General features: G+C 35.9%; 1 protein-coding gene and 1 long non-coding RNA gene across 2 annotated transcripts; both read right to left on the bottom strand.

The window, feature by feature from the left end:
- Positions 1-3808: 3808 nt before the first annotated feature.
- Positions 3809-4744, bottom strand: LOC141637923 (uncharacterized). Its single transcript, XM_074447344.1, has 4 exons — positions 4522-4744; positions 4215-4420; positions 3988-4114; positions 3809-3898 (listed from the first exon to the last, which is right to left on the bottom strand). The coding sequence occupies exons 1-4, from the start codon at positions 4615-4617 to the stop codon at positions 3809-3811; spliced, it is 519 nt and encodes a 172-aa protein (XP_074303445.1). The 5' UTR covers positions 4618-4744.
- Positions 4745-9649: 4905 nt separating this feature from the next.
- On the bottom strand, positions 9650-10408 carry LOC141629019 (uncharacterized). The gene is made up of 2 exons (XR_012537211.1): positions 10289-10408; positions 9650-9936 (listed from the first exon to the last, which is right to left on the bottom strand). It is a non-coding gene; the product is annotated as an uncharacterized LOC141629019 (long non-coding RNA).
- Between the last annotated feature and the right edge of the window lie 4487 nt (positions 10409-14895).

Genomic DNA, 14895 nt, shown 5'->3' with positions numbered 1-14895 from the left:
ATTCGTAGTGCCGTGGTAAGGGAGCCACTGCCTTGAAAACTATATTCTGGTACGACCGTGGTGGCGATCAGCTAGTGCCGGTAGTTCCCCAAGGATAACACTACAGTCTCCACTCAGTTTCGCCCACTCGGAACTGTGAGACTTGGAACGAAAATAATTATCATGACCCAGAATTATAAGAAGAGAAGAGGAGAAAGAAGAGAGGAGAGTGATTGTTTTTTTTTTTGTGTTCTGTAGTGTGTTCCTGTTGCTCTATTTATAGGAAATAAGAGCAGGCAGAGGAAAAAAAAGTGTTCCTAAACCGCAGGCAACAAACCACGAAAAGGGGAGTAAGACTCTCTCCCACTAACAGTCATGTTGACCGACTGTTAACACAAAACAAGCCCATAAACACACAAGAGCAAAAAAGGTAAAAAGGAGCCTTTGGCTCGCACCGCAGGTGCTCTACCCGAGCCCGAGCCGGGCCGGGCCGGGCCGGCGCGCGCGCGCGTGTGTATTTGGACCCAAACCCATTGGCCCAAAACTCCCAACAAAAGCCTCCTTGGTCCACATAATTAACTAGTGGAGTAAACTAGTTAATATAAAGTGACCAAACTATTTTTCACCCACCGATGTGGGACAAAGAAATGCAAACTTGGAAAAAACCAAGTGGCTTTACCAGCCATCAATTCCAACATCAGGCATCAACAATATCATATTTACAATTCAACACCGTCATTTGAATTTAACATTTGAATAAGGAAGTTCAATTCATTATATGTATGTGGTTACAATAATAAATAAGAGGACCGATTAAATTCAATACCGTCTCTATGGACAATTTATATTATTACGATATTGAACACTTAACATCTGTTGTTACGACCCGTGCATTTTTTTGCACGGGTGTAAAACAAGTTTAACTAAGATACAAAACCTAAGATTTATATTGATTCAAAACTCAAGGTTCTAAGATGAAAACCCAATAATTTTAATTGACAATTTAACCTTTAACATTGGAAGTTCACTTTTAAGAAAGGGGTTTGATAAGAGAAATTTAATAAAATTACGTATAAATTAAAACATAAAATATTCAAAGTTAAAACATATTAATTTATAATAAGAACATGTGATTATAGCTTAAGAACTTATAATGTTCTAATCTGATGCCAAAACCTCCTATGATATCATATTCAACTGAAAAGTGAAAAAAATTTCCTTAAACTTAAAAGTGAAAAATTCTTAATTTCTTCACGTAAAAAGTGGAAGAACAGAGCACGACTATGAAGTACAGTAGTTGTTAACTGCTTTTTTTGTTCTCTTGTTAACTACAAGATACTAATCGCATTAATTGTTAACTATTGGGCTAATTCCTATAAATGGGCCGTCCTATACTATAGGACGGTTTTATAGGAGAGTTGCTGAAACTGTTATATACCGGGCGGATCCATGAATCAATTAGATAGTGGGCTATATAGTTTACTAATCAATAAATTTTTTCTCTAGAAATGTACTTTTGTTCCGGTCATTTGTTGTCTTTTTTCATTTTGTGGTGTCTCAGTCAATTGTTGTCCTTTCTATTTTAAGAATGAACTTGATGAGTAATTTGATCATTCACACTCAATTTGGTCCACTTGTCATTTAGTAATTGACTCCCTCCTCTTCTCTTTATCTTTGAGACAAAACCAAAGGACAACAATTGACCAGGACGGAGGGAGTAATACTCTCTCCGTGCCGGTCATTTGTTGTCTTATTCCATTTTGGGGTGTCTTAGTAAGTTCTTGTCTTTTTTATTTCAGGATTACATTTGATGAGCAATTTGATCCTTTACACTCAATTTGATCTACTTGTCATCTTATAATTGACCCTCTCTTCATTCATTGATCTTTGTGTCAAAACCATAGGATAACAATTAACCGGGACAACGGAGGGAGTAGTATATTTGAAGTTGACAATTATATATTTATACCTCTTTACCCGCTTTACCTTACCCCTTTACCACTACCTTATGGTAATACTTTCATGATATTCGAGATTGTATTCTAGGTATCACTTTTTGTGATAGTTGAGTTTAGTCGGATAATATCAACGTTTTGGGAAAAACAATATCACATCCACTACAAAAAGAATTAAAACAGGCGACTGATTTTGGCGACTGAAATCAGTCGCCAAAATCATTTTGGCGACTGAAATCAGTCGCCAAACGTCAGTCGCGGACCTTAGTCGCCTTTTCTAGCTTTGGCGACTAAAGTCGGTCGCCAAATTTGGCGACTGATAGGGTAGTCGCCAAATGACAAAAATGGCGACTGATAGGGTAGTCGCCAAATTGGCGACGGATTATAGGTAGTCGCCAAATTGGCGACTGAAATGCAGTCGCCAAATCTACATTCAGTCGCCATTTTTGGGTGACGTAGCCAGTTTGGCTGAGGAACTTTGGCGACTGATATTGGATTTAGCGACTGAAAATCAGTCGCCATTTTGGCGACTACCATAAATCAGTCGCCAAAATGGCGACTGATTTTCAGTCGCCAAATCCCAATTCAGTCGCCAAACCTCCTGTATGTTTTTCAGATTTTTTCCGTTTTCATTACTAGCCAAATATTTACAACCTGCATAAAAACCGATGTTCCACAACACCATACATCCCAAATTTCAACACACACAACACCATACATTTCAACCCAACACCTCCCATTTTCTGAAACTTCATTTCATATATTGAAAATGAAAGTTTTACAAGCTAAGCTATTCTAATGTTCAAGTCTAAAGTTCAAGTTTTACAAGCTTACATGCTAAAATCATCTTACTGGGAAGCCAACACCGGCTCCACTCCCCCCATGTGGACCATGCGGATCATTTGGATCGTAGTTGGGTCCAGGTCCGGGGTTACAACCTTGCCACCAAGTCTCAAACATTGCCATTCTTTCCTTCATTTGGCGCAATTCTTCATCACGTTTGGCATCACGTTCATCACGCTCTCTTATTTGACCTTGAAGTTGACTAATAATTCCCGGTTGATACGTGTTGCTGGGAATTGTTGAAGTCGATCTCCTACGCGTTTTCTCATAGAAAGCCGGTGTTGAACTTCCGGTACCATACACGTGCCCTTTCTTGAAGCCATCCACCAACTTATACCATATGTCATTATCCGGAGTTTCGGATTGGCGCTTTTTCTTGTTCAAATGCTTCCTACAATATTAAACAAATGGTTGTAAGTTAATATGGTAACCACCTTATATACGACATTTTAAAAGAGAGTAAATTAACAAAAATTAAGTGTTACGGAAACTTACATATAATTGCTTGTCTTTTGGCTTAGTCCAAGTTCTAACCCCTTTGTGGTCAACCCTGGAATGCGTGTCCGTAAACAGATTAAATACCGTCGCAATCGGCTGTGACTTCTTCTTTCCTCTCTGAATGAAAAAAAAAAAACATACATGTTAGAAAATCAACAAAAAATCTAACATAAAATAAACATGTTGCATTGAAAACAAAAAAAAGTGTGAAATAATAGACAAACTTACCCCCAACATACGATTCCAGAACGATCGTGAACCCGCGTAATGAGTAGGCTCGTTCACGGCGTCTTCCTTTCCTCCTCTTTTGTTGAGGGATGCTTGCTTAGACTTCTTCTGAAAAGCGGGAGTTTTGGTATGCTTTATTAAGCCTTCATACTTGTCACCTGCAATTACACATATGAAATAATAACTAATAAGTTACTGATATTATTTATAATATAAGAGAGTATATACTAATTAATACAAATAACAAAACAAGTTAATTAAATACCTTTCATGTGGTCTGGTTCCTTTGGGCGCCTAACTACCTTCTAAATCACGTCCCGATATCGCCGAGTACCGACTTCCTCGTACCTGATACGGACATTCCGTTCTTGAGACGGTGACCAAGCATATGCTTGCTACAAAAAAAAAGCGACAAAATTTCATATTAGTATTTATAAAAGTATAACCTTGGTTATTAAAACAAAGAATTACGGAAAATATATACCCGAAAGTTATTGAACCACGCATCTCTTTGTGCATGAGAAGCTTGTGTCCACGATGTAGGAATTGGACCCACGAAATTAGTCTTCGTGCTTTTCGTGACACCTCGTACCACGCAATCGTCCATAAACCTGCATTTATTTTGAACATGTAAAATTACAAACAATTATTATTTTAAAAAAAAAAATAAAAAAAAAACAAAATAGTAGACTAATAAAGAATAAAACTTACCATAATCCCGCCGGCTCAAGAATCATCTTATGATCCGAAGTGTACCGTATCGGCACCCGTGGCTCGTCGGTAGCGTCAGTCTCCTCACCGTCACCGTCTGTCTGCATCGGATCCTCCTGCACAAACTCCTCCTCCAGCTCCGGACGCGTACTCTGTCCTCCTCCTGAGCCGCCTCCATGCTTCCTACCTCGACCTGCTCCAGCCATCTGCAGTAATACAAATAAAAATTAACACAAATAATGATAAATGAAAATTATACAGACTTCTAAATTTTAATAATTTAGTCTTGAGGAATACAAAATTATACCAATTTAATCATCTTCATCTTCAAACCCCTCGTCCTCATCCTCATCCTCTTCCTCATCGTCATCATCGTCATCATCATCATCATAATCATCTTCATCTCCAAACCCCTCGTCCTTCCTCCTTTTCTCCTCCTCCCTTCTCCTCCTCACCTCATCTTCCCCCCTCCTCTCCTCCTCTTCTTCCCTTCTCTCCTCCTCCTCCTCCGCCTCATCCTCCCCCGGCAGTCTCTCTTTGGGACGATGACAAAATTTCTGCAAATCTTTTCTAGAAGAAATGCTATCACATTTTTCACCTTCTACATCCATGATCATGTCAATTAGTTGCTCAAATAAATTCTTTTCTATGTGCATTACATCCAAATTATGTCTTATCAACATTGTCTTCCAATAAGGAAGGTCCCAAAGAATGCTTCTTTTAAACCAACCGTTTTTCTGCTTTTTCAATTCTTTAAATTCTTCCTCGGTACCATCAATAGGGGATGGTAAATCACATACCGTCTTCCATATCTCATCCCCAGGCACTCGTTTCGGAGGGGCATCAAGCACCTCTTTACCTTTTGTGAAAGCCTTCTTGTTCCTCCTATGTGGATTTCCTCTCGTAAGAAGCATCTATGACAATCAAACCAGCTTATTTTCTTGCTATTGGGAAGCCAAAATGCTTTACTTTCCTCCATGCAACAAGGACATGCTTTTTGTCCTTGTGTAGTCCACCCAAATAGCATACCATAGGCGGGAAAATCATTTATTGTCCACAAAAGGGAAGCTTTAAGTTGAAAATTTTGTTTTTTAGACACATCATAAGTTTCCACCCCAACTTCCCACAAATATTTCAACTCCTCCACCAATGGTTGTAAATAAACATCCAAATTACGTTTCGGGCTTTTTGGTCCGGAACAATAAGTGACAAGAAGATAAATGGTCTTTTCATACATAACCAAGGTGGTAAGTTGTATGGTGTGACCATAACGGGCCAACAAGAATACTTCCTCCCAAAATTACCGAAAGGATCAAATCCATCCGTACACAAGCCAAGTCGTACATTGCGGGGTTCCTTGGCAAAATCAGGATACATCTGATCAAATCGTTTCCATTCTTCCCCATCACTAGGATGACTCATCTTTCCCGGAGCACGTGGGTTTTCTTTGTGCCATCTCATTTGTTCGGCAATGTTTTTGGTGGCATAGATTCTTTGAAGTCTTGGTGCGAGAGGAAAGTAAAACAATTGGTTACATGCTATTGGTTTCTTACTCTTTTTGGCCCTCTTACTACCGTTGCCTTTTTTCAACACCAAAACTGTATCTCCTTCACTTGTCTCATATCTATCCGCCCCACAATCTTTACATTTGTCAAGCAAAGCATCATCTTTCCAAAATAGCATACATCCTTCGACATGCATCAATCTTTTCATGCGTAATCAAGACCTTTAACTACTTTTTTGGAAGTATAGAAACTTCGGGTCATGATATTATCATCGGGGAAAGATTCCTCAAGGAACGAGGCAATGCCATCAACAGCAACAAATGGCATATTGAACTCACATTTCAAGGTAATTAGCCTAGAAGCGGCTTGTAACAATGTCATTCCGCTTCCTTCATACAAGGGTTTTTCTGAGGCTTTTAACATGTCAAGAAAGGCTTTTGCTTGTGGGTGTGGCGGTTGTTCTTCATAAATAGTTGTATGGTCATCACTATTAAAAATAGTGGAATCCATAGCATCAACAACCATCTCTCTATATGGGTTCTCATCATTTTGTATTTGTTGGGTGTGAGTTTGTTCATGAATTGGAGAATATGCTTCTCCATGTGAAATCCAATTGTAATAATTTGGCTTAAACCCGTTTATAATGAGATGTTCTTCTACTACAATGTCAAGTCGGGTATTTCAGTTTTTCCATTTGGCACAAGGGCACCTAAGTTTTTTGTCTACCAAGTCATATTCATCTTGTTGTTTAGCAAATTCAATAAACTCGCTAACACCCTTTATAAATCTAGCGGTAGGACGTCTTTTCTTATTGGAATGGTCTAATCTTCCTTCATACATCCATGAACGTTTCAATCTCTTCATTTTAATCTAAAGAAGACCCCAAAGAAATTTAAACATTTTTAAAAAATAACAATAATATTAAATACAAAATTTAAACATTATACTCCACATTATACAATAAACATATGAAAACAATATATAAATATTGTCAATAAATAATCCATCTTCGAATGGGGTCCTTATCACTCCAACCTAAACCCGTCAATGTACGTTTCAAGTCACTAGCAAACACACTTGTAATTTATTAATGAGGAAAAAATTAAGCAAATTCCCTTCAGTCCTCCAAATACACATATACATGTATTCGGAGAACATTAAAGGGATCGCCACCAAAATCATTCCTCATTAATAAATCACAAGTACGTGTTTACTACCTAAATGACTTGAAACGTGCAAAAGACAATCCCAAAATGGGGACTATTCAAGAATTACTCCTAATGAGTAATTCTTGAACGGGTACTAAGTCAACATCAAATCAAACAACAACACAATCAAGTACTAAATTAATTAAGTCAATCAATAGCCCAATTCAACCACATAGTAAAGGCTTCTATCCTAAAGTCCGTAACATAATTTGAACTAAAATTAGTAAATTTAAAAAGTAACTGGTAAGAGGAGGTTACCTAATCAAGTAAAAGCAAAAATGAAAAGAAAACAAGAAGCAACAACTACACAGACGTGCGGTGGTGCCTAGCAACATGACAACCCCGAAAAGAGAAAAGAAAAACAAAAATAACAAGGTTATTCTACCTCAATTCATCAATAACATGAATTATCAAACTAAATTTATCAAAATCAAGTCCTAAAGAAGGTTCTACTTAGCTAATAGATAATTTCTCTTAATCCAAAAGACGGTTCCACTTAGCTAATTCCATTAATGCAAAGAACGGTTTCACTTAGCTTAACATTAATAATAATAAGGCGGTTTAATTAGTAATAATAATAATAATAATAATAATAACAATAATAATAATAATACTAATAATAATAATAATACTAATAATAATAACAATAATAATAATAATAATAATAATAATAATACTAATAATAATAATAATACTAATACTAATACTAATACTAATAATAATACTAATACTAATACTAATAATAATAATAATGAGACGGACCACCGCCACCCTTCCCCCACCGCCACCCACGGCCGACCAAACCCCCACCCATAACCCTAAACCTAAACACAAACCCCCTTAATCATTCCCTTTTAATTCAAACACAAATTAAACTAAATCTAACTACAAATTAATCTAACATACTAACTACAAATAAATCTAACAAACTAACCACAAATTAATCAAACTAACTACAAATTAATCTAACAAATTAAACTAATTAAACAGAAATTAAACAAAAAAAAACTAACCTAATTAAAGAGAGTGATGGAGGCAATGAGAACGGTGGTGGAAGTGGTGGAAGTGGTGGTGTGGTTGTGTAGTTGTTGTCGTCGCCTGTTTTGCCCGCTGCTTTCCTCTCTTCTTTTTTTTTTTTTTGTTTCGAAAGAGTAAAGCAGGAGAGAGGAGTTCCGTTTTTCTATAAAAAAATTTGGCGACTGAATTTCAGTCGCCAAATTTGGCGACTACACATATATCAGTCGCCAAATTTTAAAACTCGGTCGCCAAATTGATTCCCTTTTTAAAAATGACACTGGTTTCTACTAAAAAATTGGCGATCGAAATTCATTTTGGCGATCGAATTTCGATCGCCAAATTGGCGACTACACATAAATCGATCGCCAAATTTAAAATCTCGGTCGCCAAGTTTGATTCCCTTTTTAAAAAAGACAGTCGCCAAATTGGCGACTGATTTCAGTCGCCAACTTGAAAATCAGTCGCCAATTTGGCGACTAAATATATCAGTCGCCAAATTTCGGTCGCCTGTTTTAGTTTTTCTTGTAGTGATCTAGTCTAGAGTAACTAGCCTCGACAAATTATATGAGGCTCGGAGAAAAAAAAAGGGAAAAAATAACCAAAGAATAGTAAAGAAGCCGCATAAATTAAAATACAGCAAAAATAAATTGTGAATCGTAAATGCACTATTGCGTGGTCAATTGCGTATATCAAGTAGGTTGGGTCTTGGGGTTCGAAAAAAATACTCCGTAATATAGTAAGAACAAAATCTATACTGCTGGGGTTCGAACACAGTAACAAAAAATTGGAAGACACAAACTCAACCACTAAGCCAGGTTACAATGACACTTTCATTATACAGCTGAAAATATATGACTAATTTCTTAAAAGTAGGTTGGGCACCCCTAATTATATACTCCCTCCTATTTAGCCTAATATTCCCCTTTCTCTAATATATATGAGGAGTATTATAATGAAAGGGGGAACATTAGGCTGAATAGAGGGGAGTATATTTTTTTAAACATTTTTATGAGCGTTATTTTAATTTCGCAATCTCTAGAAATCAAATGAATGTTAAACCATGTTGTTAGATGGTCGATTAACAGGAATTAAAAAACATAACTCTATTCATAAGGATTAATACTTAAACAAAGAATTAATATCGAAACCCGTAAACACCATAGAAATTCCGGGTTTTTAACAAGAAAAGACTTAACTAACACCTAAGTATATATTGTAAGCTATTTATAAAGATTGTCATCAGTTGGATTAGTAAAGTTAAATTGAGCTAGATATAATAAGATAAAAAGAAGTATGTATTAGAACTTAGAAGCATACGGCGGATCTTTGTTGACATAAAATAGGGCTCGTCGTCGAGCCCGGGAACACAGCAGTGTTAAAACTCATGAGGGAGAACTTTACCGCCCTAGTGGTCCTACCCGGCTCAATTCCAGATTAAACCGGATGGTTTACACCCAAAAAAATAAAATAAGGCTCGTCGTCGCTATGCTTGAATAAAGTTGAATTAATGGTAGAACGATTTCATGCACAGAAGCTCAAATACTAGAGTTACTTTTTATTACGACTTCATTTTATATTATACTCCATACATCTTGTAAGTTTTATAGTCTAAATTAATATATTCTAGTCTCATAAAACATAATAAACATGTATAAATTTATTTATTTTATGAAATATCTTACACATTTAAATTACCGCAATAATAAATGTTAACGGCAATATCATATAACAATCTTACGCATACAATATCAACTGTCAAAACCGATGTAAAAGAGTAAAACCTTAATACTCTATTTTGACCCTCTAATATCGGTCACGATACGCACAGCTAGTATTAAACAAAACATCGAACAAATTCAAGCCTTCAAGGTGCAAAGTCGTGAAACTATGAACATGGAATACATAGTTAGTAGGTTATCGTCCGCTGGTTTATTCTCTTCAATCTCTGAAATACTTCTCATGAAGGCAATAGAAGGTTTCTTCGTTGCATATCTACAATGAGCAAAAAACAACAATGTATTAGCTTAAGTATTCTTAAAAGCACTTATACTTACTCAGTTATCAAACACACTAATAGAAATAAAAATACTACTACTATGTAACAATTAATCTAATATTTCGACAGACATATCCGTCTTATGTTTAAAACAACCCAAATAGGATCTCACCTGCATAGATAGGACATGTCTTTTTTTGTTGCTAATTTCTATACATTCTACTTTTGTCTTATCTATCTTATTTGACTCCTTTAGGTTTAAGATAGATCAATATTTCCTTCTTAAACAAGAATTTATGAAATAAAAATAGGTTGAGAGATGCATGGAAAAGATATAAGTGTACGTACAAGATCATCATATGAGAGATACGAAAAACTTCGAGTCTTGTCGCCTTGATGATCATCCTTTGATAATTTAGGCTCTTGAATCTTTGATACATTCTTCTTCAAGGTTTCTTTGTTGGCTTTCTACAATGAGCAACAAGAACAATTATTATATAGTTACATTAAAACTTAAGTATTATTATGTGCATACATACCTCATTAGAGAAGTAGGAAAATTCTTGAGCCATGTCTTCTTCTCCTTCTTCGTCTTCATCCAATAAATCATCCACCATATCATAGAAGTGATACAAAAGAAGATCATCCATTGATGATTCAGGTTCTTCAACTATCTTGGATATATTAGTACTCTTCTTGAATGAGTAGTCTTTGTCTCCATGATGATCATTAGTGTTAATCGGCGGTAAATAACTCTTCTTTGGGCATCTCCTAGCAATAAAGTTTTCAATCAATTCATCTTCGTGTTTGTCTTCACCATGTTTATATACACTTAAACACACTTTTTCAAGTTGCAAAGCTGGTTGTTGATCTTCTTCTTCATCTTGATTTTCTTCTTGAGCTAAGATATTCAATCTCTCAAAAAACGTTGAGATTGAAGTTGTTTCATTCAAAATATCATCAACAAATCGACCTCCAATCACTTTTGCTGCCATTTTGCAAATAATTTGTGTTAATTTCTCTCTTCTAGGTTTTTTGTATGTGAGTATGGGATAGCAATGTATTCAAAACATTTATTTATATAGGGTAATTTATGTGTAGGTTAAGTTGTAATAATAATCCCTTTCTAATTAGAATTAGGATAAGGAGTGTATAGCTTAACTATATATGTTTAGGACTCGGTTTTGACTAAAATAGAGTAATTAATCATTGAAATATCACTAAAAACATACAAACCAAAATACTACAAACCCTAAAATTTATTTATTTCATAATTCACGGGATGTAAATATATACGTACTTCAAAAAAGACATAATTAGATCAACGGTTTTGCTAACGTGTGACCTAGAGACACACGTTACTAAGTTGAATATGGGAAGATTCACAACATATTTTCATGAAAAATGAAAGAATAAACTTAGTTTTATCATAATTAGTGAGAATAACTTATTAATCATTCCATTTTTAGCTTATTAATGCGTGGCGTGGGCACACGTTAGAGAAATCGTTTTAATCAATAACATAGCTAAAGAATACAATACCAAAAATTTCAATGCAATTTCAACCTTCTTTATAATCTTTTGCTTCACACATTTCTTATAATCTCTTTTACACTCAAAAAACGACTCACGTAAATTCTCTTTCCTTTGTATATCATCATCATCCTAATTAATAATTATCAGACTCAAAATTGGCGTTTTCATAAGTGTCGTTATTCTGAGCCATATTCATATCTATTAGAGAATATTAGGAATATTATCATTAGAGAATAATAGGAGAATATATTATCGGTAGATAATATATTATAGTTAGGTAGTATTATCCATATCTATCTCCAAGTCGAATGGATCCAAACCATCGCCTTTCTCAATAAACGAGTTAACGAGATACATCGTATAAGAGAGGCTAGTTCCACTCTCCGACCAATATATACTCACTACCACAATACCTTTGTATCGGATCCATACGTGACAAATGTTCATTACATACCACCCTACATTAGACTTATTTGAGTAAGAAAGGATTGTATTGTAAATAAGTCTTGCTTCAAAAAATAAGACGGATCAAATGTCACTATTTTTTTAATTGAATGCAATCATTTAATGACAAAATGGTATAACTAAAGTCATCACTTTTACCCTGAAAATGATGGTAACATTTTATCAGAAAATAGTACTCCCTTCGTCCCGGTCAATTGTTGTCCTTTGGTTTTGGCACAAAGACCAAGGAAAGAGGAAATGACCAATAAATAAATGACAAGTGGAACAAATTGAATGAGAATGATCAAATTACTCATCAAGTTCATTCTTAAAATAGAAATGACAACAAATGACTAAGACACCCCAAAATGGAAAATGACAACAAATGACCGAGACAGAGAAAATAATATTTTATCGTAAAATGGTTACATTTGTTCCGTCTTACTTAAGACGGGAAATAGCCAGTCTGAAATAAGAATTTGAGTTGTATTGTTGTCTTGGATCGATTATTAGACGTTAAACGAATGGATTAGGTCAAGACACTAGCTAGCTCCTTCATTATTTGATAAACTGTCTACTTATTCGCTTAACTTATTTAGCACTTTTATTTGCATCTTGAAAAAACCCTTTAAGTGTGTGCTTGTTGTCTTTAATAGCTCGTAGTTGTTTCAATTACAGATTTAGAATCATAAGCTAACCCTTCCTTTTCAATGGTTCGTCCCTTGCTTATCGTTATACTTTTGGTAATTATTCTAAAAATATAAGGTTTATGAATAGTTAATTCGGAGACTTGATTATATATTATACTCACATCTCGAAATAATGACAATAGTAAATATGTTGTATTTGATAGACTAAAAATTAGAGAGGAGAGTTAAACATAGGGAGAAAGTTATCGTAAACTGACTCAATTAATATCATAACACTTAAGCCTTTATATAGGCCTATGATACATAGAAAATAAACGTGATTTATTAATTAGAGAGGAGAGTTAAACATATGGAGAAAGTTATCGTAAATTGACCCAATTAATATCATAAGACTTAAGCCTTTATATAGGGCTATGATACATAGAAAATAAACGTGATTTACCCTCACTTATCACTAAACCCACATACATAGGGCACTTCCTAAAAATTAGATTGTTCACTAACACAATGTTATTTATTAGGAATTTATCTAACCACTGACTAATAATTAGAAAACAAACATTTGACTTATATTTTTTGGATCATAAAATCCAACAGTATCGTCATACAAGAGTCTCACACAATATGAGTGGTCCAATAACTTAAGTTAAAGAATAAGACGTATTTAGAGTGTTTACCCTATTTCAACATCTAATTAAGACCTAAATACGAAAAACCTTGTTGAGACCATCCAATCAAAACTTGCATGCTGGAAGACTAGATTTCTTTCACATGTTGGCCGACTTTGTTTAATCAAGTAAACTCTAAATGCCATTCCTTCGCACTCCATGCAATGCATTCGCCTCCCGTCTTCCATTCTTCGTGATATTGATAAAGTCACTTGTTCTTTCCTCTGGTCCAGCCACTCCTCGAACAGACTCCACCTCTCAAACTGGGATCTGGTCACTCTTCCCATGGCTTCGGGTGGCCTAGGTATCAAAGCCTCCCGCCCTCTGAATGACGCCTTCTCTGCTAAACTAAGTTGGAAACTTCTTTTTGACAAAACCTCCATCTCTGCCTTGGCCATCAAGAGCAAGTACCTCACCCCTTCTCCCACTCCCTTTAGATCGGGTTCCCATATCTGGAAAAATGTGGGTGTCGGCTGGCCTATCCTCCAACATCACCTCGTCTGGTCCATTGGAGACGGGTCCACCATCAGTCTGTGGAATGATTCTTGGTCTAGCCTTGGACCTCTTAGGAGCCTCATCTCGGGACCCTTGAACTTTACTTCCCAAAAGGCTAAATTGTGCTCTATCATCCTGAATAACCAGTGGAACCTCAGTTCCCTAGATTTCCTTCTACCCGACTCTATCCTTAGCACTATCCTTGCCCTCCCTCTCCCCTCCTTGAACAGGAAGGATATCCTTACTACCTCTCTTGTTCCAAAAGAAAATTTCTCCCTAGGATCGTGCTATGCCTCTCTATCTGTTCCTTCCCCTTCCCCCCCTTCTTTCACCTTTGACCTCCTCTGGTTATGGGACTTGCCTACCCAACCCAGGATCAAATTGTTTCTCTAGTTGGTGTGGTGGGACAGATTACCCCATAATTTCACCCTTCATTCTCGGTCCATCATTCCCTCCCCCCGCTGCAACCTTTGTGAGAACCCCTCCATCCCCGAATCCTCCCTTCATATTCTCCGAGACTGTAGTCGAGCGAGCGCGGTCTGGTCTTACTTCAAAGTAAAAAATTCCTTCTTCTCTCTCGACCTGCAACCGTCGCTGCACTCTAATTGCACCTCGCCTGACTCTTCTTGGATCACTGTTGGGTTCCTTATGATTGATGATAACATGCCCATTTGATTTGTGTTATCTTAGTTTACCTTTTCAGGATTAATGATTAAATCAAGCATGGATTAAGAAGTGTTGAAGTTGTTAATCATCCCTTTGTATTGAGTCTTAGTGTCATCTAATGTACAAGTGAGAAAGTAGAGTATCTTAGAGTAATAGAAACAGTCAAGACGACTGTTACTTTCATTAGTAAACAGCTGCTTGGATTGTTGCCACAATTCGTAACACTTGAAGCCTTTTTATCTTCCAAAAAATCTTTTCACGTGTCTCTTATTTTTCAAAGATAAAACTTCAGATTTTATTAGGAGTTGGTCTTCAATAAAGAGTGGTTTGAATAATCATTAATTTCAAAATGTTTCCTCTTTGTGCAAATTCAACCCCTTGGTCTTTTGGAAAACAAGAATTGCTTTTTGCCATATTTGTGTAAACTTGTCATCATGTGACTTGTTTTTCTTCTTTGTTTTCTGAATTTGCATGAGCTTTTATGGATATCTTTCAA

The sequence above is a fragment of the Silene latifolia genome, chromosome 2 (genome assembly GCF_048544455.1).
Source record: "Silene latifolia isolate original U9 population chromosome 2, ASM4854445v1, whole genome shotgun sequence".
NCBI classification, from domain to species: Eukaryota; Viridiplantae; Streptophyta; class Magnoliopsida; order Caryophyllales; family Caryophyllaceae; genus Silene; species Silene latifolia.
This window is presented reverse-complemented; position numbering and strand designations above follow the sequence as displayed.

Bases quoted from the DNA above. Each gene is read 5' to 3' on its own strand.
- LOC141637923 (XM_074447344.1), bottom strand. From the start codon at position 4,617: ATGAAGATGATTATGATGATGATGATGACGATGATGACGATGAGGAAG. The intron at 4,421-4,521 runs GTATAATTTTGT...GTATTACTGCAG, and splicing joins AGATGAAGATGATTAAATTG to ATGGCTGGAGCAGGTCGAGG. The intron at 4,115-4,214 runs GTAAGTTTTATT...AAATAAATGCAG, and splicing joins CTTGAGCCGGCGGGATTATG to GTTTATGGACGATTGCGTGG.